Source organism: Sebastes fasciatus, chromosome 2, assembly GCF_043250625.1.
Source record: "Sebastes fasciatus isolate fSebFas1 chromosome 2, fSebFas1.pri, whole genome shotgun sequence".
NCBI classification, from domain to species: Eukaryota; Metazoa; Chordata; class Actinopteri; order Perciformes; family Sebastidae; genus Sebastes; species Sebastes fasciatus.
The window spans coordinates 18,135,329-18,161,349 of record NC_133796.1 but is presented as its reverse complement, the minus strand read 5'-3'; the positions used below and the strand labels follow the sequence as shown (position 1 = coordinate 18,161,349).

Genomic DNA, 26,021 nt, shown 5'->3' with positions numbered 1-26,021 from the left:
CTAACATATCTGCATGACAATTACTTTTCACCTTCATCAAGGAGTTATTCACACACACACACACACGCACACATGCATGCACGTGCACGCGTGTGCGCACACACACACACACACACACACACGAGTGCGCACACACACACACACACACACACACACACAGTAATCTTATTTGTGTGCTTGTGTTGGGTATAATTAGAGGGTGTACACAGCACAGGGTCAGGCAGGGTGGAGATTTGCATGTGTAAGTCATCTGTAGCCTGTCAGAAGTAGTGCAGAAGGCAGATGGATGGGTCTGAGCTTTACTGGTGAAAGTGTGTGATCATGTGTGTGTGTGTGTGTGACGTGTTGTTTGTAGCTGCGATGGCGAGTTTTGCGCGTGTATGCAAGTGTGTTAAGAGTTGAATTAACCTCAATAATAGTCAATTAGGCTGTGATCAATCAGACTGATTGATCTAAGTGACAGCACAGATGGACTGAGATGGGAGAGGGGAAAGAAGAATGGAAGATGGAGAGAGACTGGGAATGAGGAGGAGGAGGAAGACAGGAGGACAGGAGGAAGGGTGGACAAGACCCATAGAGAGGAAGAAATTTTGAGCTGTGCCGTTTTATAATTTCGTGGCTTCAAATGTACCTGCTTGGATAGTGATAGGTTTAGTTTCCGCAGATAAAATGGTTTTTCTCTCAGTATTTGTAGCAGTATCTGTATCCAGATATGAGTAACTGAATGCAGCTTTTATAGTCACTTATTAAAATCACTTCACACAAACATTTTAGTGTCTAATCCATTAAACTCAAAAAGGGACAGACACATCTGCCCTTGAAGGCTTATTTGGGGTATTGTGTATTCACATTTGTGACTTGACTAGTTTCCTCTCAGAGAAACCGTCCACTGGCCCATGAAACTGTCTGTTAAAGGGGATGAGAGGAACTGATGTGATTGGCCATTTTGTGGCCCACACCAACTTCACCAGCTCATACAGAACAGTTCCTGCTAATAATGTATTCATCAGAGATGAGTTTATTTTTTAGGAACCTTTAATACAATTCTTTGTCTGTATTACGTATTTTTTTTATTTAAAAACAATCAAACATATTTAACAGGCTTCTTTTCGACAAATTCAGTGTTTTCTTCTCCCTGACACTTGGCCATTGTTCAATTAGCTCTCTGGTTGTTTTAACTACATACTTTTGTAATGCAGGATGAGGCTGTTTAGCAGAGAGGGAAGGCTCTGTGAACATGGATTGTGTTCAGGTCTTCACTGTTCCCTTATCCTGTGAGATGTTTTTAAAGTTTACATCTTAAATAATAATCCAAACTTTAAAAATTACATTTTCATTTAGTTTTCTTCACAAAAAAAGAATGAAATGCTGAGATATAGGCCAACTGTATATTTAAAAAGTTGTCTTACACCCCTTAAACTCAAGAAGGCCTCACAACCCCTGTGAAGCTTTGGCGACCCCTAGTGGGAGTGGGGACCACCAGGTTGGGAACCAGTGGTGTAGGTTGTGTTAGCTATGGGGTGCTGGTAAGAAGAAGAAATACAAATCAGCTCGCTTGAAGGCAGCATTTATTCTTCTTTGGGGCTGAATTTTAAAACTCCAGAGTTATTACGGCTGAAATAATGTTCTCCTCCATCTCAATGCCTGCAACTGTAACAGCTAAATCAGTCCAATCTTTAAACATTGCAACGTCTTCTACATGGTATACATGCTTGCATGTATGTCACTTGCCAATGCTGAGTGTTGCAAGAGTTGAGGCAAAAGCTGATCAACTTGATGCACTATTATTGTACTGAAAATGGCTTAAAGCAGCAGTCGAGTACACGACCAGTGTACTATGTCTTATAGGTGCATTCTACGAGTGCAGGGGAGCTCAAAAGGTGCAGTTCAGGTAAAGGATTTGTCTAAGATCAACAAGCTTGGACGATAAATCAAAATGTAATGATACCATAAATTGAGACTGCAATTAAACCTCAACTGAGAGAATTTTGGATATCGGTTACTCATAACATTAAAACAGAAGTCATTACTGAAAATTAAATCTAAAAGGAATAAGAAAAGAGATCATAAAAATAAGATTTCAGAAAAACACAAACTCTTAAAAGTAAAAAGAGTGCAATCACAAATGGTATATGGTAATTTTTTCCTGTGTTTATGTATTATCAGCCTTTTGGGCCATTGTCGTGCAGTGGAGGAAGTAAGAGGAAAGGTGGGAAAGATGGCAGGAAGAAGAATTAAAGAAAGGACCAGAGCCTGTGAGGAGAAGTGAGAAGGATGGGTGGAGGGAACATTAGGTAAAGGGCACGCTGTCACCCTGATAGGGAAAAGGCCAAAGAGAAACGTGCAGTTAACGTCTGTGAGAGATGCACCCCCTGTGTTTGTGTGTATAGTAGGCATGAGACAACTAAAAAGATGAATACATACATGTGTTTGGCATTAAAGCTATGCTCATTATACTGTTGCTTTTAAGTCTTTAACAAAATAATGGCTGCACTATACTTTGATTTTAACTTCTGAGGAAAACTTGCCATTTGCTAAATATGTCACATTTACATCAGGGAGATGTCAATTAATACAAATTGTGCCAGCTTATAAATAAATAATATATAGCATGATATGAATAGCACATAGGGAGGGATGTTACGTAATAGCATGTTATGTAATTATGCCAACAATGTCTTGATTATACCTTTTATTGTTAACTTGTGATCAACAAGCTATTGTTGTATTGTAATCACATTTGCAGCACCATATTAATGGAACAGAGTTTTTTCAGAAAGGATATAACATGTCTGAAGAAAAAGTGCATTAGCGTCAGGTGAAAGAAAAGCTTACTACATACGTATGCAGTTTCTACACAGGAACTTGTGGCTTTACTTGTTGCTTAAAAGAGTTTCAATTAAATTAGCTCCTCCTGCCATCATATAACATTATAAGTGCAGCAATGAAATGTTTCTACCCAGCAACAACCATGTTCTTCCCCTAGCAGCAACACAGTTAAAGCCTCAACATGACGCAAAGCTTTTGGGCTTGATTAAGAAGTTTGTGCCACATAGACAGAACAGAGAGAAAAAGTTCAAAACTAAAGTCAGTCCAGATCACCTTGCCCTTGATCCAGTGCTAAAAGGTAGAACTCATCTCGTCGTCCTTATATCATTTACAGACTTTTTACTGCTTTCTCTCATCTCTTGTCCTCTCTTCTCCTATTGGGCCGCGATTTGGCTTATTAGACACAAAATAAAAAATATACCCCGTTAGCTGCCATGGCAGCAAATGAGCCGCCATGGCAACAAACGACTTCAGGAAGCTACCTCCCAGTATTTCAGCATTTTTATTGGACGGTTGGACTGCGGACTCGATACGAGCGCTCTGATAGGCCGACGGAGCTACTTGGCGGGTGCATCTACTTGGGGTGAAGGGGCTAAGTTGTGTGAAAGTGGGCAGTAATTAAAACCAAGCATAAAGCTGTCAATAGGAGCTTATGACCCAGTGTAATTAGCCTAATATGATTTCTCTCTCTGCACTGTGGTGTGCTAAACTGAACTGACTTATCGTCCTTGTGTACGCCTGAAACACAGAGAGGAAGGATGAGAGCCAGGGAGCTACAGAGACAGATTAACAGCTAAATAAAAACAAAGACAGACAGGTGGGTAGGTAAGAGGATAGGCTGATAGATAGACAGAGAAAATATAAATTATTGCTTGAAAATTGAGAGAAATGACATGATGAATAACATCATATAAATATCGAAAAATGTATACAGCTTCTTCGCTTCTCTGTGTGACACACACACACACACACTCACAGATGTTTACATGCACACACAAACAAGTACTACTGTGTTCATGGACATCACACACACACACCACCACCACCTTGTCCACGTACCCCGATCCCCCACTGACAAATCCTCAGGGGACGTGTAGCGGTCACCATTAAAAGGTCTTTCCAATACAAGCTCTGTTACCAAGGGGGCTAACAGTTAATTCGATTGGCTGGCTGGTAATCAGGAAGTGGGGTGCTCTGAGGGCCCAGTGATTAATGGCTCTGTTGCCCGCCCGTCATCTCCCAAAGCTCCTCCCTCCCTCCCTCCTCCTGTCATAAATTAGGACCCTCGTAAATAAAGACGGCACCACAATCAGGCAAACTCAATCAATTACACAGGTTCTCTGGCCTCCGCCTGTATGTCTGACAGGCAGGAATGCTAATGTTATTGTTGCCTCCAAAGGACTAGCCTGTCAATTAGCGTAGCAACACACAGCACAACAGCATGAATATGGACCCCACCATTAAACACCTGTCTGATTACTTGTGTGTGTTAGTGTGTGTGTATGTCCATGTATGTTTGGTGACATGTATGGATAAACCATATCAGTTGAGGTGCGTGATCTGTGTGTCTGACTGGACTTTTGGAAAACATTTCATTGTGACAACATCTGGCCACATCTTTTAATGTGACGCTCAACTCCGAAAGAGTCTCACAGACCACAATAAAACATTTAAACTGTTTCTTCATTAACTGCAAAGGACAAGAAGTTATCATATTTCACTATACGCAGAACCCATTTGCACTTTTTTGTGTTGATTGTTATTATTTTCTGTTAATCTACAGGTTTAGCATTTCAATTATTATCTCCTTGAAAAAATACATCTATTCTATTATGTCTGTTTTTCAAAATAAATAATAACTTGTTCAAAACACATGCCAACTTGTTCAAGCTCTGTGGCAATTTTGATTTATTCTTTCTTATACAAATAAGAAAGACAGTTAAAAAACCTCAAGGATGCTTCATAAAGGTCAAAGTGCAGTACTACTCTGTTTTTGTGACCATAGAAGGATTGGTTTCCATTTCCTCTCAGATCTGGATAAATATTGGTTCAGTCAGTTGAAGTTTACCAGGACTAACCAGTTAGTATTTGCGGTGATTCTGCTTTTCTAAACAAACACACACATATAAATACACGGAGCATTGTACCTGGTACTGGTATACAGTATACGGCCGGAGTGCTTCATCTTTGCAAGTAGTGGAGGCATTCCTGTAGACAAGTGTTGCTGCATCACGCCTGTGGATATCAGTGGTATGGTCCAGTCTGCGATACACCTCGTAGTGAAGGACTCTACCATTTGGTTGAGCTGGAGGGGACCAGGTGAGTAGAAAGGTGGTCTGTAGGCCGGTGTGTGTGTCAGGCTGAAGGTCTAACAGTGGCGCTGTTTGTCCAGCAGGGGGAGCCTCAAGAGTGAGTATAGATGACCAGTCACTGGAGGAGCAGCCCAGCGCCGTGCAAGCCTCCACCCTCACTTCATACCTACACACACACATATAGGAACATGCTTTTAGATGCAGTATCTAGTGATGTTTGTGTGTTGTGTAAGAGACCATTGTGGGAAAGAAACACACATAACTTAAATGCTTTAAAATACATCAAACATTTTGGGCAACAATAGACTGTGATGCCAGTGTACTTCGAGTACAGCTTGCACAAGATTTAAATCTGGAAAACATCTACCGTCAATCAGCTAAATATCTTACAAATCAGCAAACTATTTGGAGTGTTTAGATCATGGAGTGACTTTGTGTCTTGTAAAGTTTGTCGACAGCATTTAAATTAGGGGCTAAAAAGTACAAAAAATGCATAATTAAACATAATCACATGAGTCAGATGTATGCAGAAATGTATTTAGGTGGACAGTAAAAGAGTTTTTGACAACACTTCCAGAAGGTAAATCACGTTTTTCCCAGTTTCAAACCATCAAAAACAGAATTACAGCACAGCAAGTGGAGCAGTTGCCCAATCAAAAATCACACAATTAACAGCATGTTTAAAAATTATTATCTGTCTCAACTATCTACTATGTCCATTGAGCTTTAGCAGACTACAACAAGACAACCAACATTATAACTAATGTGGAAGCAAGCACTGTTATTTTTTTTGGAGAGAGAAAGCAATGAAGGAGATGATAGAGAGGAGTGAGGGGGAGAAAAAAAGAGTGAAGGTGATGAAGATGAGCTGAATGGATAGAAGGTCATCAGAGAGAGGGGGAGCGATCTTTAGATGATAAGGCTGATGAGCTTTTATTATCTGAATCCTATCACCACATTCAAGCACACTGGTGACACACACAACGGTACATATTATGCACCCTCACACACAGACATACACACGTATACAGTCTTTGGTGTACACTGCTGTATTTTTCTGTCTCTGTTTAGTGTTAACAATGTCCTTCTGACAGCTTGTTTGAGAGGTTGTTTTTCACCAAATTAAGATATTTGCATTTTGACAGGTGCATTAGTACTCTGATTTATTACACAGGCTTCAGAAACAGCATTTGACTTATTTCATAAGCGTGAGTGTTTCCTGACAGAAGACTTTACTGGGCAAAACAGCAGAGTATAAATTGCACAATGATGTTGTGCATCTTTTTTTATCTTTGCAAGATTATTTTTTCATATGGAAGTAAATTATACAAGCCAGTGAGAGACGATGCAAATAGTTTTTGAGGCCGATCTTTCTTTTTATTTGCTCTGATGTTGAAATGTGTAACACTTGTGAGAAGAGATTTGGAAACAATATAAAACCATACTGGTTTTACTATCTTTCCTGCTCTTTTAAAACCAAATAAACACATTATTTATGTTTTGAAAGATGCATTGATTGATTATTTTTAAGAAAATTAAAGTTATTAATTGATTGAAATGAGAATGAAGTGAACCTAGCTCTGGTATTATCTGTACATCAGTCCCTGGGTTTTGGACTAAAGAGTGTACCGGAGTGTTTTTTTTGTTACCAAGAGATGGCACTCTGTTCCCTTCTTATCTGGTATTCCTCCCCACATTTTCCTTCATTACAGCACTTATTACACATGGGAAGAGGAAACTGTGTTTTTCTTGACCGTTTTAGACAATGAAGTTTAATGAAAATATAAAATCTTCAACCTTCAGCTTTGTAATAAATAAAAAAAAAAGCCTACATATTCTTCCTACTTTACGTAAACCATAGATTACATCCATAAACTGCTGCATAAAAACCTAAAAGTTAAGTGTGGTGGAGGTGTTCTTTGACTGACCTGTGGTAAGGAGCCAGCTCACGCAGAGTGGTGTGTCGGTCAGAGAAGTCACCGTCCTCAGGAGTGAACACAGTGCTAGTGATGCTGAGCTGGACTGGATCTCTTTGATACACAGTGTACCTCACAATGTCTCCATTAGGACGGGCTGGAGCACTCCAATCTACTCTCAACTGGAAGAAGACAAACAACAAACAGAATAAAAGTTTTAAACAACACTTTAAAGACAGTAGAAAGATAGACCTCAGCATTAGTGATGTCAAGCTGTTACTGAATAGATGGATGACTCACCTGGCTTGGTCCCAGAGGCGTCAGTGTGGGAAGACCGACACCAGAAGGAGCTGATGGGTGAGTCTTTGCTGTGGCCGCCGCACTGCTCACTGCCCCTTTGCTGTTGTTGGCCCTGACAACGTAGCTGTATTCCACGCTTGGCAACAGTGTGAAGTCGTGGTAATGGATCTCTGAGCCAACATATATAACTTCACCATCTCTGCGGAGTTCATACCCTGTGATGATGCCATTAGGGTGCTCTGGTGGTCTCCAGCTAACCTCCACTGATTCTGGGCCCGAGACCTTCAAAGGAAAAGGTCAAAGGTCACATTAAACAGAGCTACAAGTAGCATAAAGGTGGGTTTGGGCGCGAGGTGCGTGCGCCATATAATTACGTCATCATGGCTTTCGCAAGTTATTGCGGCGCTTGGTCGTGCACCTCTGAATTTTTGTAACTACTGTATGTGCCCACTGCGCACGCTGCGCTTTTCATTTTAACATGGACGCCTTCCCGAGGGAAGACTGGCTGAGCTGGTTCGCCTGTACAGATATCTCTACAACTGTTCATTGAAAGACCACAGGGACAGTCACATGTAATTAAATACTTGGAAAGAAATAAGCAACACACTGGGGAGAGAAGAGGCTTTTTGCCGCCATCTGTGAAAGAATATGACAGATCGCTTTGGCGCATATTGCAACCAACAACGCGCTGAGTATAAACACCTCTGTGCATGCTCGTAGCATGCGCGCCATCTACTGAGGCCTGCGCCATGGTGTCGAGCGCGAGTATAAACAAAGCTTATCAAAACCTAAAACTCAATAAATCTCACCCAAATAATAATAATCAAATTATAATAAAAAAAAAACAATGTATATGCTTTGAATCACATGTAAGAATTTAAATAAATGTTTAATTATCCAAAGATAAGGTATTGCACACTTAGCAACAGAGTTTTCACTCGAAGTCTAAAATAAACAAACACACCTTTAGAGTCGGGGCAGGCAGGCCAGTGGGAGGAGCTTCCCCAGTCATCGTGGACATTGTGGCGCTGGCGGTGCACCCACCGCTGGTACACGCTAAAAGGACCAGATGATATGACGTGTGCGGCAGCAGATCTGACAACACTGTATTTAGGTCTCTCCCACGATAAGCTTCTTCGTTGTTCAGTTGCAGCACGTATTGAGTCACCTCTCCATTCTGTGTCAGTGGTTTACTCCAGGAAATGTTGATACTATTGGACGTGATGCTGCCCGCTGTGGGAGCCTCCACTGTGGCAGGTGGAGCCTCTAGAGTTGTGATGTTTGTGTGAGGGCTGGTGATGCATCCCTCAGACGTGCAGGCTATGATTGAGTAGCTGTAGAATAGAATAGAATAGAATGAAAGTTTAATCAGCTCTATCAAAAAAATATGAATTTGTTTGTGGTTATTTGGAGTCCCCACAAGGAACAACACAATAGTATGAGTAAAGGCAAGCAATACCTATATGTTGAAAAAGGCAGGAGGTCTTCGTTTGTGTAGTTGAGGACAGTAGGGTCAAAACTAAATGAGAAACTGACATTGTTTCTCTGAATCCTGTAGGACTGAAGTATCCCATTGGGCTCCAAAGGAGGACTCCAGGAAACCAACACCTCACTGGGCTGGCCTTGGAGGTGACTCACTGTCGGGGGAGCTAGACCACGAGGAGGGGCCTGTCTGGTTGTCACAGTTACCCAGGGGCTGCTGGTGTTTCCAGCAGGGTTGTGAGTCCGAACACTGAACTCGTACTGTGTCCAGGGCCGCAGACCAGTGACTGTATACGAGAAGGTGTCTGCATGTTGTGGGGATGATTCTCTGAACAGCACCTGTTGGAGACAGTTGATGATGTTGTACGGTAGGAACACAATTTTATTTGATAACTCCCATTTACATGGATATTGGTGGCACTGGGGTATTATATCAGGATAACTGATAACTGTCATATTGACCATCAAAATCACTGCCAATAACTTCAGAGATGTGTCTTTAGTTTCACCTACCTTTCCCCTTTCAATATCCTCTTCGTAACTTCTTCCCCTCCCCACTTCCTCCAGACTTCTCCCAAGTAAGAAATACTCTCCAATTGGCCCGTTGGGCTGAGAAGGAGGGCCCCAGGTGAGTGACACACTATCTGGGCCAATAAAGAGAGGCCTGGGAGGGGGCTGGGAAGCGGGTGGAGCTGCTGCTGTGGTGACATGCTGAGGCGGGGTGCGTGTGCAGCCTGCTAAGGTGCAAGCTTCAAGAGTCAAAGTATACATGGTCCATGGCTCCAAACGACGAAACAGGAAGTTGCGCGATAGTCCGCTGAATTCCAGGTTCCCCTCACTGTACAAGTTGTACATCTGGAAAGGAAGAGACAGAAAGCAGGCAAGAGAAAAGAAAAGTAAGCGGTGCAGTGGGAGAGGAGGAGAGGAAGAGAAGACGTATTGTAGGTGGGTTATGCGGAGCAGGTGAGAGGAAAGAAGAGAGAAAAAATGTCATACTGCAAGTACGTGGTAATGGTAATGTGCACATAGTATGTATCAGAATATATGGCAAGTGTGTCCATGTATATGTGAATGAGTTGCTGAATTACATGAGTGTCTTGTAAATTGGTGACTTATAAGTTTACTTGTTGGCTTTTGTATGTGTCTATATATCATTTTGTTATCTATCTGATGTTTCTACTGTGTCTTCTCCTATGTGAGACTGATTTTATCTGAGGATCTCCATGCCCTGCGTCACCTGCTCAATGCTGTGTATACATCTGGTATGTGTCCTGTGTTTTTGTAGTGTGCAATGAATGTACCGTGATGATCCCATTTGGAGCACTCGGCTGATCCCAGCTAAGCAGTAATGCTCTGCCCTGCTCTCTCTGCTCCACTGTGAAGTTAGCCAGGCCAGCTGGAGAAGCCTCCAGGGTCCTAATGGCTACCCATGGACTGGACACACTACCTGGAGGGTTGCAAAACATCTATACTCAATGGAGTGGTTCAATGGTTGATGCTGATATTAGGGATGCACCGATACCGATACCGGATCAGATATCGGGCTGATACTGACTCAAATAGCTGGATCGGATATCGGTGACAATGAGGCTGATCTATTAAATTCAATTTTATGTTTATATACTATAAACTTTATATACTAGAATTTTAATTCCTGTTTACGTTTTGACCAATTTGTTGCTGCATTAAAAAGGTTTACACTTGAATTATAATTCCTGTTAATTTTGAAGATTTTTTTTACCAATTTGCTGGTATACGATTTATTATTTTAATAATAAATAACCTCACTAAATTTATATATGTGTATTTATTTGTTACATTTTGTTTTTACAAAGTTAGGAAAGAAATGTATAAGTGAAGCCTGATGTTGCCTTACACATAAAAGAATGATCCCAGTCACTTTCACACAGTGAGTCATACAGCTTATTAATTAAACACTGGTGTCTGATCGGTACTCAGTATCGGCCGATACCCAAAGCCCAGGTATACCTAACGGTATCGGGACTGAAAAAATCGGATCGGTGCATCCCAAGCTGATATTATTTACTCCTGATATTTAAAATGTGTTACTGATCATAATCAACTTACCTGCGTCGTTCACAGCTTCCACTCGTAGACTATACTGACGGTACGGTCCAAGACCATAGACTGTTGCTTCTAGGACTGAACCCTGATAGAGAGAGAGAGACCAAGGTGTGATATACTGTATAGAGAGATGGAATCGGTATCGGCAGAGAAGTAAGAAAAGGAAAAAGTAGGAGAGGGGAATGAGAGTTGTAGGGAGGAGGAGGTATGGGAGAGAAAAGAGGGAATACAAAGGAGTGATTGGGCAAGAGTTAAAAGGAGCAGAGACTGAAAGGGGAACGGCAAAGTGAGTAGCACGCCACAGCAAGAGAAGAGAGCGAGTTAGTTACACAAACAAATCCTGCATGAATAAAAACCAGTGCATTACTCATTAAAATGGGGAATGAAAAGGAACACTGAAACAATGGCGAGCTAAGATGACATGACATGGGATTTGTGATATCAACATTTCAACATACAGGCTCCGCCATGGTAAAGTAAGTAGACACCAGAGAAGTGGCAGAGACAGAGAGAGACTGGCAGGCAGACAGCCGTCCCTTATGGGTGAATTCAAAGCTTCCAGATTGAGTGTTTATGTCACACATGCACCCTTTCATATCACACACACACACACACACACACACTGAGAGACACAGGCAGAGTGAGTCTGCCAGTAGCTTTAGGCAGTGGGACCAAGCCCAACATCCTGGCAGACACAGGAGCAGTGTGTATGTGTGTGTGTGATACAGTGGGAACGCCATTTACTAATTGATAAGAGACACACTGTTGTTTCAAAAGGCCCTGGCGTGCGATGACATGGTAGTCAGGGAGCACTGGGCTCCATGACTGCCTGTTTGTTTGTTTGTTTATGACTGTGAGCTTTAAAGCAGCTATGAGAGTGATGTTTCTCTGTGTGAACATATGTATTGGTGAGGCTATATGTTTTCATGTGTTGAGTCTGCAGTTTTTTTTTTTTTAATTGTCTGTTCAGGATTGTATGCTTTCTCATAAGCAGGCATATGTAAAGAGATTAACTGGTAACCCACTTCAATGCAGCGGCAAGAGGATCAAAAAGGCTCAAATTCAAACTGAATCAAATGAAAACCCTGACAAATCACCGTAGCGTGGCACCAAGGATGAACTGTCTGAACAACAACCAGAATGCATGTATTCACTGTTTTCATGCCTGGGAGCCAACGTGTTTTTCATCCACAGTAAAATAGGATTAATAAGCCCCTAGACACCTAGACACAAGCTAAATCCTCCTGCAAATCACAGCACTTCTTAGTAGAGAGAGAGAGAGGGATGCAAAGAGAGAGAGACAAGGGTGGAGGAAGATAGGAAGAGAAAGGGGCGGTGGGAGTGAGAAATAAAGGCCGAAAGAAATAAAGAGATTGAAATGAAATGAAGTACACATAAGTAAGAGCAATGCAGGATAGAGAATTAGAAAAGAGGGATATAAAAGAGAATGAGGTGAGTAAGTTAATAACTGATGAAGGAAATGAGAAAAAGGAGAGACAGAGGGCGGGGGGAGTGTGAGAGAGAGTAAGACAGAGAGAGAGAATTACCGTCTTGTGGTTGTATGCCTCCACCAACCACTCAAGTTGGGCTGGGCACCTGTAGCTGGCTCTATGAGGCCCATTGAAACACCTTCTGCTACACAAATAATCTCCTCTCAAAAATAAATTCATAAAAATGATGTCATGTTTGTTGGTCGAATGTTCTAAGTTGCACTACAGTCATGTGTAATATAAATGTTTTATTTTATGTATAAATCAGGGGACAAGCACTGATGAATATATAGCCTGAAAATATACAGCAAGTTGGCTGATTTTATATGTTGGTCCAAATATAGTTTTTGTTGTTTGGAGTTACATGTTAGTCATCTAAAGAAAATTATTAAATTTAAAACACCTGAACATTTCTTTCAGCAACATTTTGCAGGTTTATTACAAGTCTAAAGTGGCTTAAGAAGTTAAGGCAAGAGGGTTTATTTAGTGTTACAAAGTCTTTCAAAACACAGCCGCAATTCACGGTTTTATGGGAAGGAAATGCATTAGAATATTTGAAAACACAATGAAGAGAAAAATATAATTTGGAATAAAATATAATAGTCAAAATGATGACTTGACCCCTCGGGGCCTGCGAGCCTCTTTGGTAATCTGTCTTTACATCCATGTCTGTCCAAAATGTCATCACTTCATCATTTTATCCTATTAGACATTTGTGTGAAATTGTCATAATTAGCATATCAATTCTTGAGTTAAAGCCAAACATTTTTTGGAAACCGTTTTTGAATTTGAACAAATTCGCTCAAGGCGTTCCTGAGATATCACGAGAATGGGACGGACGTGAGATCACAGTGACCTTGACCTTTGACCACCAAAATCTAATCAGTTCATCCTTCAGTTCAGGTAGACGTTTTGGCCAAATTTTAAGAATTTCCCTGCAGGCGTTCCTGAGATATCACGTTCACGAGAATGGACCGGATGGACGGACAACCCGAAAACATAATGCCCCCGGCCCCGGCTGTCGCCGGCACGGAGGCATAAAAAAGATGGAAGAAAGCTAAAGTGGGAGAGAAAAAAAGATAGATGTGGCAAAAGGGAGAGACAGATTAAGTGAGCGAGAATGAGAGATCTCTCTACCTTAAAAGCCAGTGAAATATGTGAGGCATGTGGCCTATAAAGCGGTTAACATATGCACATTGTCAATAGCAGCATCTGGCGCTCGCAGCTTTTATAGGAGCATGGAGACTCTGCTACACGCCTCTAGATGGCAATACATTCAAACACTTTATCACTGAAACACACCACATAAACGGCCTCCTAACACTCACTCAACGCACACACACAGACACACACAGACACACACAGACACACACACACACAGACACACACACACACACACACTCAACAATCAAGCGCTATGAAATTCACCACCTCAGCCTGCTAAGCGCACACAAACACACACACATGCAGCTCTGCATACAGGCAGTAATCAAATGGTGCAACACTAAAACACACTACTATTACATTACATTAACAGCTCCCTCAATAACTATTTCTCTCTCATACATACACATGTGCAGAGACAGACACACAAAACACGTTCACAGTATCTTACAATGCATATATTAAGGAACATGTAGGCAAACACATACACACAAAACTAGGAATGATGATATGAATAACAGAGTTAAGGTCAATTTAATTACCACTACGGTGGTCAATCAATTAAAATATGTAATCGTTATTTATCGCATTATTGTCCATAGTTAGTCACGATTAATCGCAAATTAATCACATTTTCTATCTGTTCAAAATGTACCTTAAAGGGAGATTTGTCAAGTACTCTTATCAACATGGGAGTGGAATATGCTTGTTAACAACACAAAACAATGACAGATATTGTCCAGGAAAAGTACTGCAATTTATCATAAAGAAATATGCTCCAATCATAAAAAGGCAAACTGCAGTCCAACAGGCAACAACAGCTGTCAGTGTGTCAGTGTGCTGACTTGACTATGACTTGCCCCAAACTGCATGTGATTATCATAAAGTGAGCATGTCTGTAAAGGGGAGACTCGTGGGTACCCATAGAACCCATTTTCATTCACATATCTCGAGGTCAGAGGTCAAGGGACTACTTTGAAAATGGCCATGCCAAAATGTACCATAAGTTGGAGCGTTATTAAACCTCCTTCGAGACAAGCTAGTATGACATGGTTGGTATCAATGGATTCCGTAGGTTTTCTAGTTTCATATGATACCAGTATCTTCAGAGTCCCGATTCAACCTAAAAATCACAAGTTGCGTTAATGCGTTAAAGAAATCAATGGCGTTAAAATGAATTTGCGTTATTTACTGTATTATAGTCGTGTTAACTTTGACATCCCTAATTACCACTAACCTCTGCTGTGAAGGTTAACAGGAGTATAGAAAATACTAGAGACCATTCAGTTGGAATAGACTTTTCCAACCTTATATGTGTGCGGTTTCTGTCATGTATAATACATTTGTACTTTATGTATACAGAATCTGACCTTGATGTGTGTAAGCTTAAACAGTAAGTGAAACATATCAAGCCATGTTTCTGCACCAATTTTGGGGCTAGAGCTATAGTGCAATTTAAAAATATTTATGATTTCACAGTAATATTTAGGCTGGGTTCTAGTGAAGGATTTTACATTTTTTGTTGCAGCATCAGCAAAACGATAGCTGTAATGATTGTCCAAGACTGTAGCAGCAAAAAACAGTTTCTGTTTTAAGAAAATGGCCAACCTATGAAGACCACATGAAGAGCTACGATGTAAAATATGAAAGCAAAAAAGTTCTCGTCAACCTAAATTCAGTGTACATGTGTGTGGATGATCAAAGTCACTAGTTAATCATGCCAAATGCAAAAGAACAGAGAGGGAGCAAGGAGTCGAGAGAGAGAGAGAGAGAGAGAGAGATGGGGTGGTGGGGGGGTTCAGAGAGATTTGCACAGATGTAAAGGAAAGAAAGAGTAAACAAGACAGAGGGAGAGGAAAGGAGACAATGATAGGGAAAGAAGAGAAGAGGTCTCGCTAATTTATACATTAAAGAGCCCTCAGATCTTACATGGTTCAACGCAACTTAGCATTGAGGGCAAGGAAGCAATTTATTCAATCTTTTATTTCCTCATTCCGTCTTCTCTTTGGTGTGTGAGCTGAGCTACAGCAGGGGTCCTCTGGACAGTGTGTGTGTGTGTGTGTGTTTCTACATGTGGAGCCTTTATAAAAGGGTCAGTGTGCATGTGTGCTCCTTGAACCTTGTGCAAATATAATGGTATCGGTGTTTATTTGATTGCATTTGCATGTATCCTAACAAGCCCACATCTGCATGCATCTTGTTTTGTACCCACGTGTCCCTAGCAAGTGCACAGCTATGTGTGTGTGTGATATTCAGGTGGAGAGGCATGGTGCGGCCGGGGGGACAGTGTGTGATACTAATTAAGAATAACCATGTGTATTTGTCAAAAGAATTATGCTGATTATCTCACAAAGGCCCCAGCACTGGGCCCCGCAGAGAGACAGAGACAGAGAGACGGACCAACATTAGCATATGGCTACACACATGCATGCACGTACACACACACTCTCTCTTTGTCTCTCTCACACACACACACACACACACACACTAGACGCGCAGGTAAAAGTAAAGTGAGTGCCTAAGAACATACACGAAAGAAGCATGCCTAATGATAGTTGAATGGGGTCCACTTGGTCTGCCTTCAGGTTGTTTCTCTTCACAGGCCTTCTCTGGCCTCTCTGCTCTGTCATATTAAGTCCTGGAGAGATAATAAAGCACCCCGCTGTTTCACCTTTTTTTATGTGCCTTAGTTCTTTCACTCTGTGGTAAAACATGCTATGATCAGATAAGCTTAAATTCAATCCGATTCAGCTCGAATTCAATTCAATTCAGTTCTTTAGTCCAGTCTATTAGTACAAGCTGTGCCCTGACCAGCCCTGTGAGAGCAGTAATTGTTTTCGGAGGTTTCTGAGGTGAGCCAGTGCACCACACGCTGCTCTCTCGCGCCCCATGCCAAGCTCTCAAGCCAAGTTTGTGTGTGTGTGTACGTATTTATGTGTGCATGCCTAATTCAATGCTGCTGGAACAATTGCCCTATGTCTGTTTGCAAATGCCCTGCGTGGGTGTCCCTGCAAGTCAGTGTGCGTTAGACAAACCCTGACACATACAGACGACTGTGCGACACATACACACACATACAGAAACACACACACACACACATGAACACACAGAGTGCCATTAGGCATGTGTTTTGTCTGTGGCCAGCACAGACATAGAGAGGGACTGCAGGGGTCTGGAACAGGCAAGCCCACTTCACACCGACAGCCATGATTGGCTTTGGCGGCTCTAGACCCCGGGAACAGCATATTTGGTGTGTATATATGTATGTGTGTGTGTGTGTGTGTGTGTGTGTGTGTGTGTGTGTGTATGTGTGTGTGTGTGTGTGTGTGGTCAAATTCTGGTAAGTAAAGGAACAGTATGCTTAAAATCCAGAGATATCTCCTGAAATTGAAATGAGTGTCTATGCATGCAATTTTATCTAAGCTTTATTTCATCAGGCAGGGCAAGTTTTTCTTTTACAAAAAAATGCCTATGTCTGACTAGTTGGTAAAACAAATCCAATAAAAAAAAAACTGATTTTCTTTTGTACAAGCAATTTCCAATCAAGGGCTGTAAAATAAGTTACTATCACTGTTACTACAAAAATCCTCTTTCTCTATTTTTGGATTTTTCTGTCTTTGGATGGGTAGAGAACGCGAACTGAGGTCACTTTTTAACACTTTTAGGGCAGTGAATTTAAGATTTTTCACATAGCAACTTATGCTCGGGGCAGCATGATGGTGCAGTGGTTAGCACTGCCGCCTCACAGCAAGAGGGATCGAACCCTGCAGGTTCAAACCCAGCTTGGGGCCCTTCTGTGTGGAGTTTGCATGTTCTCCCCGTCTAGCCTAGCTGGGATCGGCTCCAGCCCCCCCCGCGACCCTGAATAATATAAGCGGTTACAGATAATGGATGGAGGCTTATCCTGGAGGTCAATATAGAGTACTGCATGAAAGAGAAAGAAAAACACAACACCCAGTCGATGAACATAATGCAAATGGCCAAATATAAATATAAATACAAGGCCTCCTCGAGACTACAGTCAAAAGTACAGCCTCCATAACAAACACTTGACAACGATTCAGTTACAAATGTTCACACACACACACACACACACACACACATACACACACTTGTGCACACTGAATGGACTCAGTCATCACAAATATACAAAACTCCTTTTTTTCCTCTGCTCTTATAAGCACTCACACTCAGCATTCCTCTAAAGTGGTGACCATCATATCGCAGTTGCTGCACTAAACACCCATTAGGACAAGTGGAGAGCACTACACTGGATGGTGTGGCCTCTTCACAGGCAGACACACAATAACACACAACCTGTCATTACTGAGAGGAAGAGAGTGAGTGAGAGAGAGAGAGGAAGAGGAAGTAGGAGAATATAAACTCACTTGAAAAAAAATCACTTGAAAGGGAGGTAGACAGAAGAAGAGGGAATGGAGGGGGTAAAGATTGTGGATGAGAATAACATAAAAACTGTAATTTGTGACAGAGGTAGAGAAAACCCAGATGGAAATTGAGTGATGGAGGGAGAACTGAGCAGACGGAGGAGCTGTGAAAAAGACGAGGAGACAGAGGGAAAGATTGCATTGAGGAGAAGCGGGAGTGTTGCAGCCTGATTATTTGGCTGTTTATGCAGAATGCTGAGAGCCCTCCAATCAGAGTTGGAGACCTCGAACTAAGGGGTCTGATAGGCCGAGAGCCCAACGAACTCTGCATCCGAGTGTCTTTATTCTCTCCTATGATCCTTCCTTCCTCTCTTCACCTGTCTCCTCTTCCCCTCTCAACCTCCTCATCCCTCTCTCCTCACCCTATGTGCACTCAACTCTGCATTGCTCGCTTGCCTCCACTCCTTTGTCTCCCTCATTTGTTAAAGGGTGTCACTGAGAGCAAGGGCAAAGCCTCGTCATTCCTATTCCTTTGACCACCCTCGATCCTCCACTCTTCGGTGGTTAAGCGACGCAAAGAGGATAACTGAACAGAAAGTAAGAGAGGGTGCAAAGCAACAAGTGCAGGAGTAAAGCTGTTGCCCCTGTTTCCATGCCACAACAGATTTAACCAGCAGGTCAGTCTAATTCAAATACATCATGTAAAGTATTGATAACTGAATATTTACTGTATGTAATACACTAACTATGGATAAGTACCTCATACAACCCCACTTTAAAACACCCAAACTATCCCTTTAAACGTGGCATTATTACATACAGTATGTCCCACACAATGAAAATATTTTACATATCATCAATTTAGTTGTTCTCTGCAAAACAACTCTGAGGAAACAATGGAGCCTGTGGGGCCCCTCAATCAGATGCTTAATGCTGAAATAGATTTAGGTCAACTGGGTCGTGTATAGCGGCTAACTGGGTCGAGTATAGCAACCGACTGGGTCGAGTATAGCAGACGACTGGGTCGAGTAGAGCGGCTGACTGGGTCGAGTAGAGCGGCCGACTGGGTCGAGTATAGCAGACGACTGGGTCGAGTAGAGCGACCGACTGGGTCGAGTATAACGACCGACTGGGTCGAGTATTGCAACCGACTGGGTCAAGTACAGCTAAATGTTTGCCATGGGTCCTAATTTAAAGTATCAAACACAGATATAGCAGACAAAGATTTCCTCATGTGCTCTGTCTATTTTCGTTTTAAATAATATGCAAATTAACTCTAACTTTCCTAAAATAATAATCTGTTTATTTTTCTTCAGATGACATTAATTAGATAACAAATAATGTTTTAAGAAGAAATGAGTTAACATTTTGCTATGATGGTTGTTTCTTACTGTAGTTTATTCTTGGGTACCAAGGGGCCCCAGTCGGTCTTCCTTGTATGTCAAATATGTTGGTAGGATGAGGGTTAAGAGGTGCTGGTTACTTTTGGTCAGAGCGAGGCTAGCTGTTTCCCCCTGCTTCTAGTCTTAATGCTAAGCTAAGCTAACTGGCTGTAGCTTCATATCTATGCAACAGATAAGAGAGTAGTATCAATCTATTTTATCCAACTCTCAGCAAGAAAGCAAATTAGGTATATTCCCCAAAATGTTGAACTACTTCTTTACTTCCGGTTAGCTCACAACCAGGAAACATGCCAGCAGAGCTAATCTCAGTCCTTTTGGTGATGCTCACATTTTTACTTTGCATATGAGCAGATGAAACTGTTTCCTATTTGATCACATCCTCACTGTCCAAATCCAAGCAAACCCATGTGTCAGTCTGAAACACATGCCATCATACAGTATTCTCAAACTATGCATCTATATTCATACTGTGTTCACACCATGTGTTTAACACTGTGACTTTTATCCAAATCGAATCATTCGACGCACCTGCAGACCATTCATGTCTAAGCTCACACCACATATTCTGATAACATACATACTTTTATACGTCTCCCAACTGCGCATGCCTGAATACACACATTCGGACTGTGTAGGCGACACACACACACACACACACACACACACACACACACACACACACACTGAAACCTCATGTCGGCTTTGAGACACAGTTCGCCGGCTGGCCCTCGCTGTCCCGCACTCTCTGACGGGCTCTTAATGGTAAACTAACAGATTGTAAACATGCTGCTAGCTCTCTCTCTCTTTCTCCACTCTTTATATTAATCACTCTCTCTTTCCCTCCATCTCTATCCCTCCATCTATCTCTCTTCTTCCTTCGCTCTCCTCTTCTCTCACCTCTTTCACTTCCCTCTTACCCCTGTTCACTTCATCCTTCCTCCTCTATCCCCATCCCTTCTTCCTCTCTTCCCTCTTCCTCTCTCTCTCTCTCTTTTCCTGGGGTATTTTTTAAACAATGTGTCCTTCATGTACGGTTGGTTACGGGGTGTACAGAAGGACATCATTAGCGCTGGTGGTTAAGCTGTAATTTACACCATTACCGAGGTAGGGGCCATTTTTATTGCCTAGTAAATTTCAGCTCTGAAATATTTAGACCATATGGCTCAATTTGTGTAATAACCTTAATTTCCAAGCACCCTTCAGCTCCCTTCAGCGCCGGCTGTTGTTGGCGGATGGCGGAGTGGTGTGTGTACACATTCGTATGTGTGTGCACGGTTTGGGGATGGAGCACACACACACACACACACACACACACACACGCACGTGCGCGCATACACGTACACAGAAACGTGGACATGGCAAAAATGTTAACGCATACTCTACACATAACCTCTTACATACACATTACACACTCTCTCTTCCACACACTCTCACTGATTCATTCATTCACACACACTAAAACACACGCACACACACACACACACACACACGTATGTATGCATGGCGGTAGCAGATTAATAGGGTGTCAGCTTGTGTTTGGGTGAGGGAGCGTCAGGCGTCGGCCAGATGGTTCTCAGGGATGATGACTGTCAGGGGTCCTGCTCTGATCAATGGGATGTATTAATACAGCACACGTGCACACACTCTGACACACACGCACATTGTTGCACATACACATACAAACAAAAATATGTTATGCATGCACACAGGCACACATGCAACCATATTCAGACATACGTATCCACATAGAGTAACACACGCACAGACATATGTATGCACGTGGTCTAACTTCACCAGTGATCCCAAGGGCCACAGTGTAACATCTGGAAGAGCCGAGGGAGGGAGGAAAGGACAGAAGAGTAAAGGGGGAGAAAGAGGGAGGTGGTAGGCAGGAGGATTTAAATAGTGGATGGAGGGAGAAAAGATCAGTTAGTTAGAGATGCAAGGGAGGAGGGAAGAGTGACTGGAAGAGGGAAAGGAGGTGCAAAGGGAGTAAGGGAAGAGATTGAGGAGGTGTAGAGAAGGGTTAAAGGTGGAAGAGGTAAAAGAAGGTTGTAAAAGCGGTGAGAGAAGAGGGCAGACGGAAAAGAGGAGCTGAGGAAATTCTGGGTGTGGTGAGGAGATGTACGTAGAGGAATGGGAGGGTGTAGAGAAAAAAAGGACAGACACCGAAGAAGGGAGGGAGTAAGGGGGGAGAAAATGAGAGAACAGACCGAAAAATGTGGTAGAGTTGCATGGTAATGAACGATGTGAGCAGAAACAGACAAGGAAAAAAGGGTGAAAGATGAAAGAGAGGAGAGGATCGTCGGGAGGCATGAGGTGAGGGCAGGTGTGTGAGACAAAGGTGGAAGTTTAGTTGACCACTGAAGCCCTTGGCCAGAATTTGGTGAGAGCAAAATGATCCTGATCCATAGATGGGAAATGCAAACAGTGCAGGAAAAAAAGAGCTGGATGGAGGGATGGAAGAAGGTGGGAGAAAAATAAAGAGTGAACACATTTAAGTGGAGAAAAGAGGGAGGACAGAAAATAATGAAGAGAAATTTAAAACAAAAGAAAAAGTAAGAAAGAAAACTTGACAGGGTTGTGTGAGTGACTAACATGTCTGTCAGAAATGTGTAAAGCATGGAGAGTGTGTGTGTGTGTGTGTGTGTGAGAGACTGTGTGTGCGCCAGGCAGCGTGTAGGGGTCTAGTGAGGCAGGCCGCCTGCGCTTCGTACCCTCATTCCGTCCGATTGCCATGACGACCCCATTAATCAGCCAAGCTGGCACAGAGCAGGGTTCCCAGCCCAGCCTGAGATCAATACACACACAAATACACACATACCAAATGGACACAGGCACACACACACACACAAACAATACATCCACAAACTAAGAAATTATGAGCAGAAAAGAATGAGTGGATGAGTGAACATTAAGGAGAGAAAAAAGTTGACTAAGTGATGATGAAGAAGTGAGGATGAAGCATACAAGAGAAAACAAAATCTCTCCTTAAGGCTGAAAAAATAAAGATGTTCCTACTATAGGAGTAGAATTTTTAATAGTTTTAAACGCTGTTATCAAAATGTCCCTTTCCCTGCCTCCTAGATTATCCTATATCATCCTTTTAACTGATTTTCTGTTGTTTATCTCTTAAACCTCAAATTAATTAAGTGTCAAACATCTAACCAATATACCAAAAATCATCATCAGCACAAAGTCAAGAAACAAATATCACAAAATCCTCTGCATCCCGCTTTTTTCAAGTTTGCTCAGAACTTTGTTTCTTTGTGTATTCCTAAACAACGCAGCGCATGTGGCGTAGGCACCTGCGTGACAAATGACCGTCACCGAAATAAGTCTATGCCATGTCAATGAGCCTCTCACACATACACAAACTCGCACACGCACACACACAAACACAGAGTGTTCCATATCAATGAGAAGGTGAAAGGTCTCCATTTACATCTTGTATTAATTATGAGTGACAAGCCAAAGGTCACCGAGGGAGAAGAGGCCACTCGTATGGACAGAATATAGATCTATGCTTCTTCCTCTTCTCCCCCTTTCCCTCTCCTCCCTCCTCTCCCTATCTATCACTCTGTCTCGCCCCCCTCTTGTTGCTTCACTTGTCTTCCCCCCCCCCCCTCTACGCTCTTTTGGTCTTCTTGCTCCTCTTTTCTTTTATCTTTCTTGCCTTCTCTATTAACTGTCTTTGTTCTACCAATCTATCTCTCTGTCTTTTGCCTATTATGTTTTTATCTCCACTCCTCTTTTTCTCCATGTCTCAATCTTTGAATCTCTATCTCTTTTGATAATGTTTTTGTTTATTCTCTTAGGCCTTTACACACTGGGGTGTTTATTTTTTATTTCCTGCAATTAATTCCCACGTCAATATATTTTTTGTCATGAGTACTTTTGCACAGTATGCAGTGTATAATAATACACACAGAAAAAGCGACATACTTTTCTTCTGAACAAGGCCGATTTCTCTGAGCTTTCGCATGGCGAATAAAGGCATCAACCGGTCACTTTGTGCGGAATAGGTTGAGTCCTATATTTATGAAACCACAACACAGAGGCTCCGAAGTCCGAACCAAGACGGCAAACTTTATTACTCCTTTCAACTTTGACAAAGGCAAAGCCTGCTTACTGAGCTGCCAACTCATACTTAGACTAGATGACGTCCATTGACAGTAGTATGTGTGTGTACGTACAGTATGTGCGTAACTCTATGTGTGGGTATGCTTGTGTGTCTGTGCTGTCTGTGTCTGTGTCTGTGTGTGTGTGTGTGTGTGTGTGTGTGTGTGTGTGCATTTCCTGTGTTGGAGAACCAGGCATGGTACAGACTGGTGGGAAGGGCCTTGGAGAATAGCAGGCCGTGGGCAGTGTGTGTGTAAGTGTGTGTGTGTGTGTGTCTTCAGGCCCCTCACTGGCAAACAGATGGTACCAGCACCACAGGTAATGTCCAAATTTCTTCACATGCATCACAAATGACAATAGACACACACATACACATACATACTCTATATATTATATATTATACATGTACATTTACAGACATGTTTGCATATGTCTCAAGTGGTGCAGCTGTGTGCAGCTCTGGTCAAATGATAATAAGAAAACAACATGTGATCAAGCAGATGACAGTCCTGAAAAATAAATGCATCCTCCGTGCTCCCATCATCCAGCATTCACTATGCGTGTGTGTGCATCTATGTGTATGTGTGCATTTACCTCCACAGTGAGAGCAGTAACTGCAGTTGAGTTGAGCGTTGGGTCCTGTTGGTGCTTCTTGTAAACCAGTCTATAATGGGAAATGAGACCGTTGGGCCATCCCGGTTCACTCCATTTCAGATGGGCTGAGTATGCACCTGTCAAAATTCACAGCACGTTGGACTGTTGCAGTGATTCATACAATACAAGAACATTTTGATCAGTTTTCATGTGACTTTGTGAACTCACCGGTGGGCGTGACAGTGGGAGGGGCCATATCTTGTGGTTCTGCCTGTAAAGTCTGAACTAAAGCCCACTGGCTAAGAACTGAGCCTTTGGAGTTGTGGGAGTGAACCCTGTACTGCAGGTAGCTGAAGGGTCGCAGGGCAGGGCTCGCATCAACAAATTTAAGTGGCCCACTGGACCAGATAAAAACCAGCAACTCCTCCTCTGTTCCTACTGGACGCCTAAAACAGAATAAATACTTGGATTAGCCATTCATGAAAACATTTATTTATCTTAAATTTGAATGCTAAAAGTTATGTTAAATTGAAACCATTTACTTGAATTATGCTTGAATCAAAGAAAAAAAGTATTTTCAAGTAAGTCACCTAAGGGCACTTTCACAAGCCATAGTCTGTTTGGTTAGTCCAAATCAGAGTGAAATTTATACTTTTGGTTTGTTTTCTATTTAGTCTGGTTCGGTTTCACATTGTACAAATTAAGGCGGACCAAATAAAGAAAATCATTTGCTGAGGGGCGTGTACGTAGGAGCAAATTCATCTTTTTTGTCTCGAGACCTGCCGCTTCTATGCAGGGAATCGCAGACTTTGATATAACGTTTTTTCACTTTGACTGGACACTGATGGACTGTACGCATGAATCCCTTCTCCTCCAGTTTATCTTGAATGACTTTATTTAGCATATTCTGTACGCTCTCTTCGACCCAGATATCAAGCAAACATCGGACTGCTGCAGAAGTCCAGGTCAGTCCTCTCCCACTCATGTTAACATGTCCATTTCAACAAATGCCTACACAGGCAGTCTGCGTTTTCGTACGCTTGGAAATGGCCCGAGACCACCTCACACAAGCGGTTTCAGACCGGTTGTTTTGGTCCGCACCAGAGTGCAAATAATGCATTCACAACTGCCCAAAAGAACCACACCAGAGTTTGATTAAAGCGGACTAAATGTTGGCTTGTGAAAGCGACCTAAATGTATTTCAGTATATGTTAGTACACCTCAGTGTACTGAAAATAAGCAAACTTCGTTTGTGTGGAATTGAAATAAAAAATGTAACATCACGTCTTAAACATCGTGTGTAAGTAAGACCCTGGCTGATGCAAGCAACCTGATGTCTTGGTAAGCCCCTTTGTCTGTGATTATCTAGGGTTTCAGGTGTGAGTGGGAGAGAGAGATTTTCCTATTTTATCCAAGTCCCTGTCTGCCTGAGTCTGATCATGCCAGGTGTGTCAGTGTGTGTGTGTGCGCAGCTATGCTAATGTGTGTTTCCTGAGGACTTAAAGGGCTTAGTCTGGTCTGACCCTGCATACAGATCACACACTCTTTGGTCAACAAGCAGACCACGACCTTCAGCATGCATTAATACATATGCGTAGATGCACACGCACATGCACACGCACACACTACGTAGATTGGTAAGCAGACAGTTGCCTGAAGATAAATCACTAAACGTCTACGCTTTTCTGTATGTAAAGATAAATAAGTATATTATATGTATGCACAGAGAATGTGATTTATGTCTGTTACTTCTGGTTCATTAGTGTTGTAGTGATAGACTGAGTAAATAATGGGAACATATTATTACATTGTATGAATACATGAGAATGTGAAAGCTGCTTTTTGTATGTTGTAGTTGTTTCTATGTGTGTTTGTCTATACTTCACAATCCACTTTCTCATTATCAAAAAGCCTTGCCCCTCCAGACAGCCAATCACAT

General features: G+C 42.2%; 1 protein-coding gene across 1 annotated transcript in view; it reads right to left on the bottom strand.

Annotated features, from left to right (window-relative positions):
• The window catches only part of ush2a (Usher syndrome 2A (autosomal recessive, mild)), a 230,542-nt gene that overhangs the window by 9,373 nt on the left and 195,148 nt on the right, over window positions 1-26,021 (bottom strand). The window contains exons 71-80 of the mRNA XM_074625260.1: window positions 24,311-24,528; window positions 24,083-24,219; window positions 10,928-11,009; window positions 10,141-10,286; window positions 9,353-9,694; window positions 8,817-9,178; window positions 8,322-8,691; window positions 7,358-7,639; window positions 7,070-7,239; window positions 4,977-5,307 (exon numbers count right to left, since the gene is read on the bottom strand). Of these exons, the coding sequence (XP_074481361.1) occupies window positions 4,977-5,307; window positions 7,070-7,239; window positions 7,358-7,639; window positions 8,322-8,691; window positions 8,817-9,178; window positions 9,353-9,694; window positions 10,141-10,286; window positions 10,928-11,009; window positions 24,083-24,219; window positions 24,311-24,528 (2,440 nt within the window). The remainder of the gene's footprint in view (window positions 1-4,976; window positions 5,308-7,069; window positions 7,240-7,357; window positions 7,640-8,321; window positions 8,692-8,816; window positions 9,179-9,352; window positions 9,695-10,140; window positions 10,287-10,927; window positions 11,010-24,082; window positions 24,220-24,310; window positions 24,529-26,021) is intronic.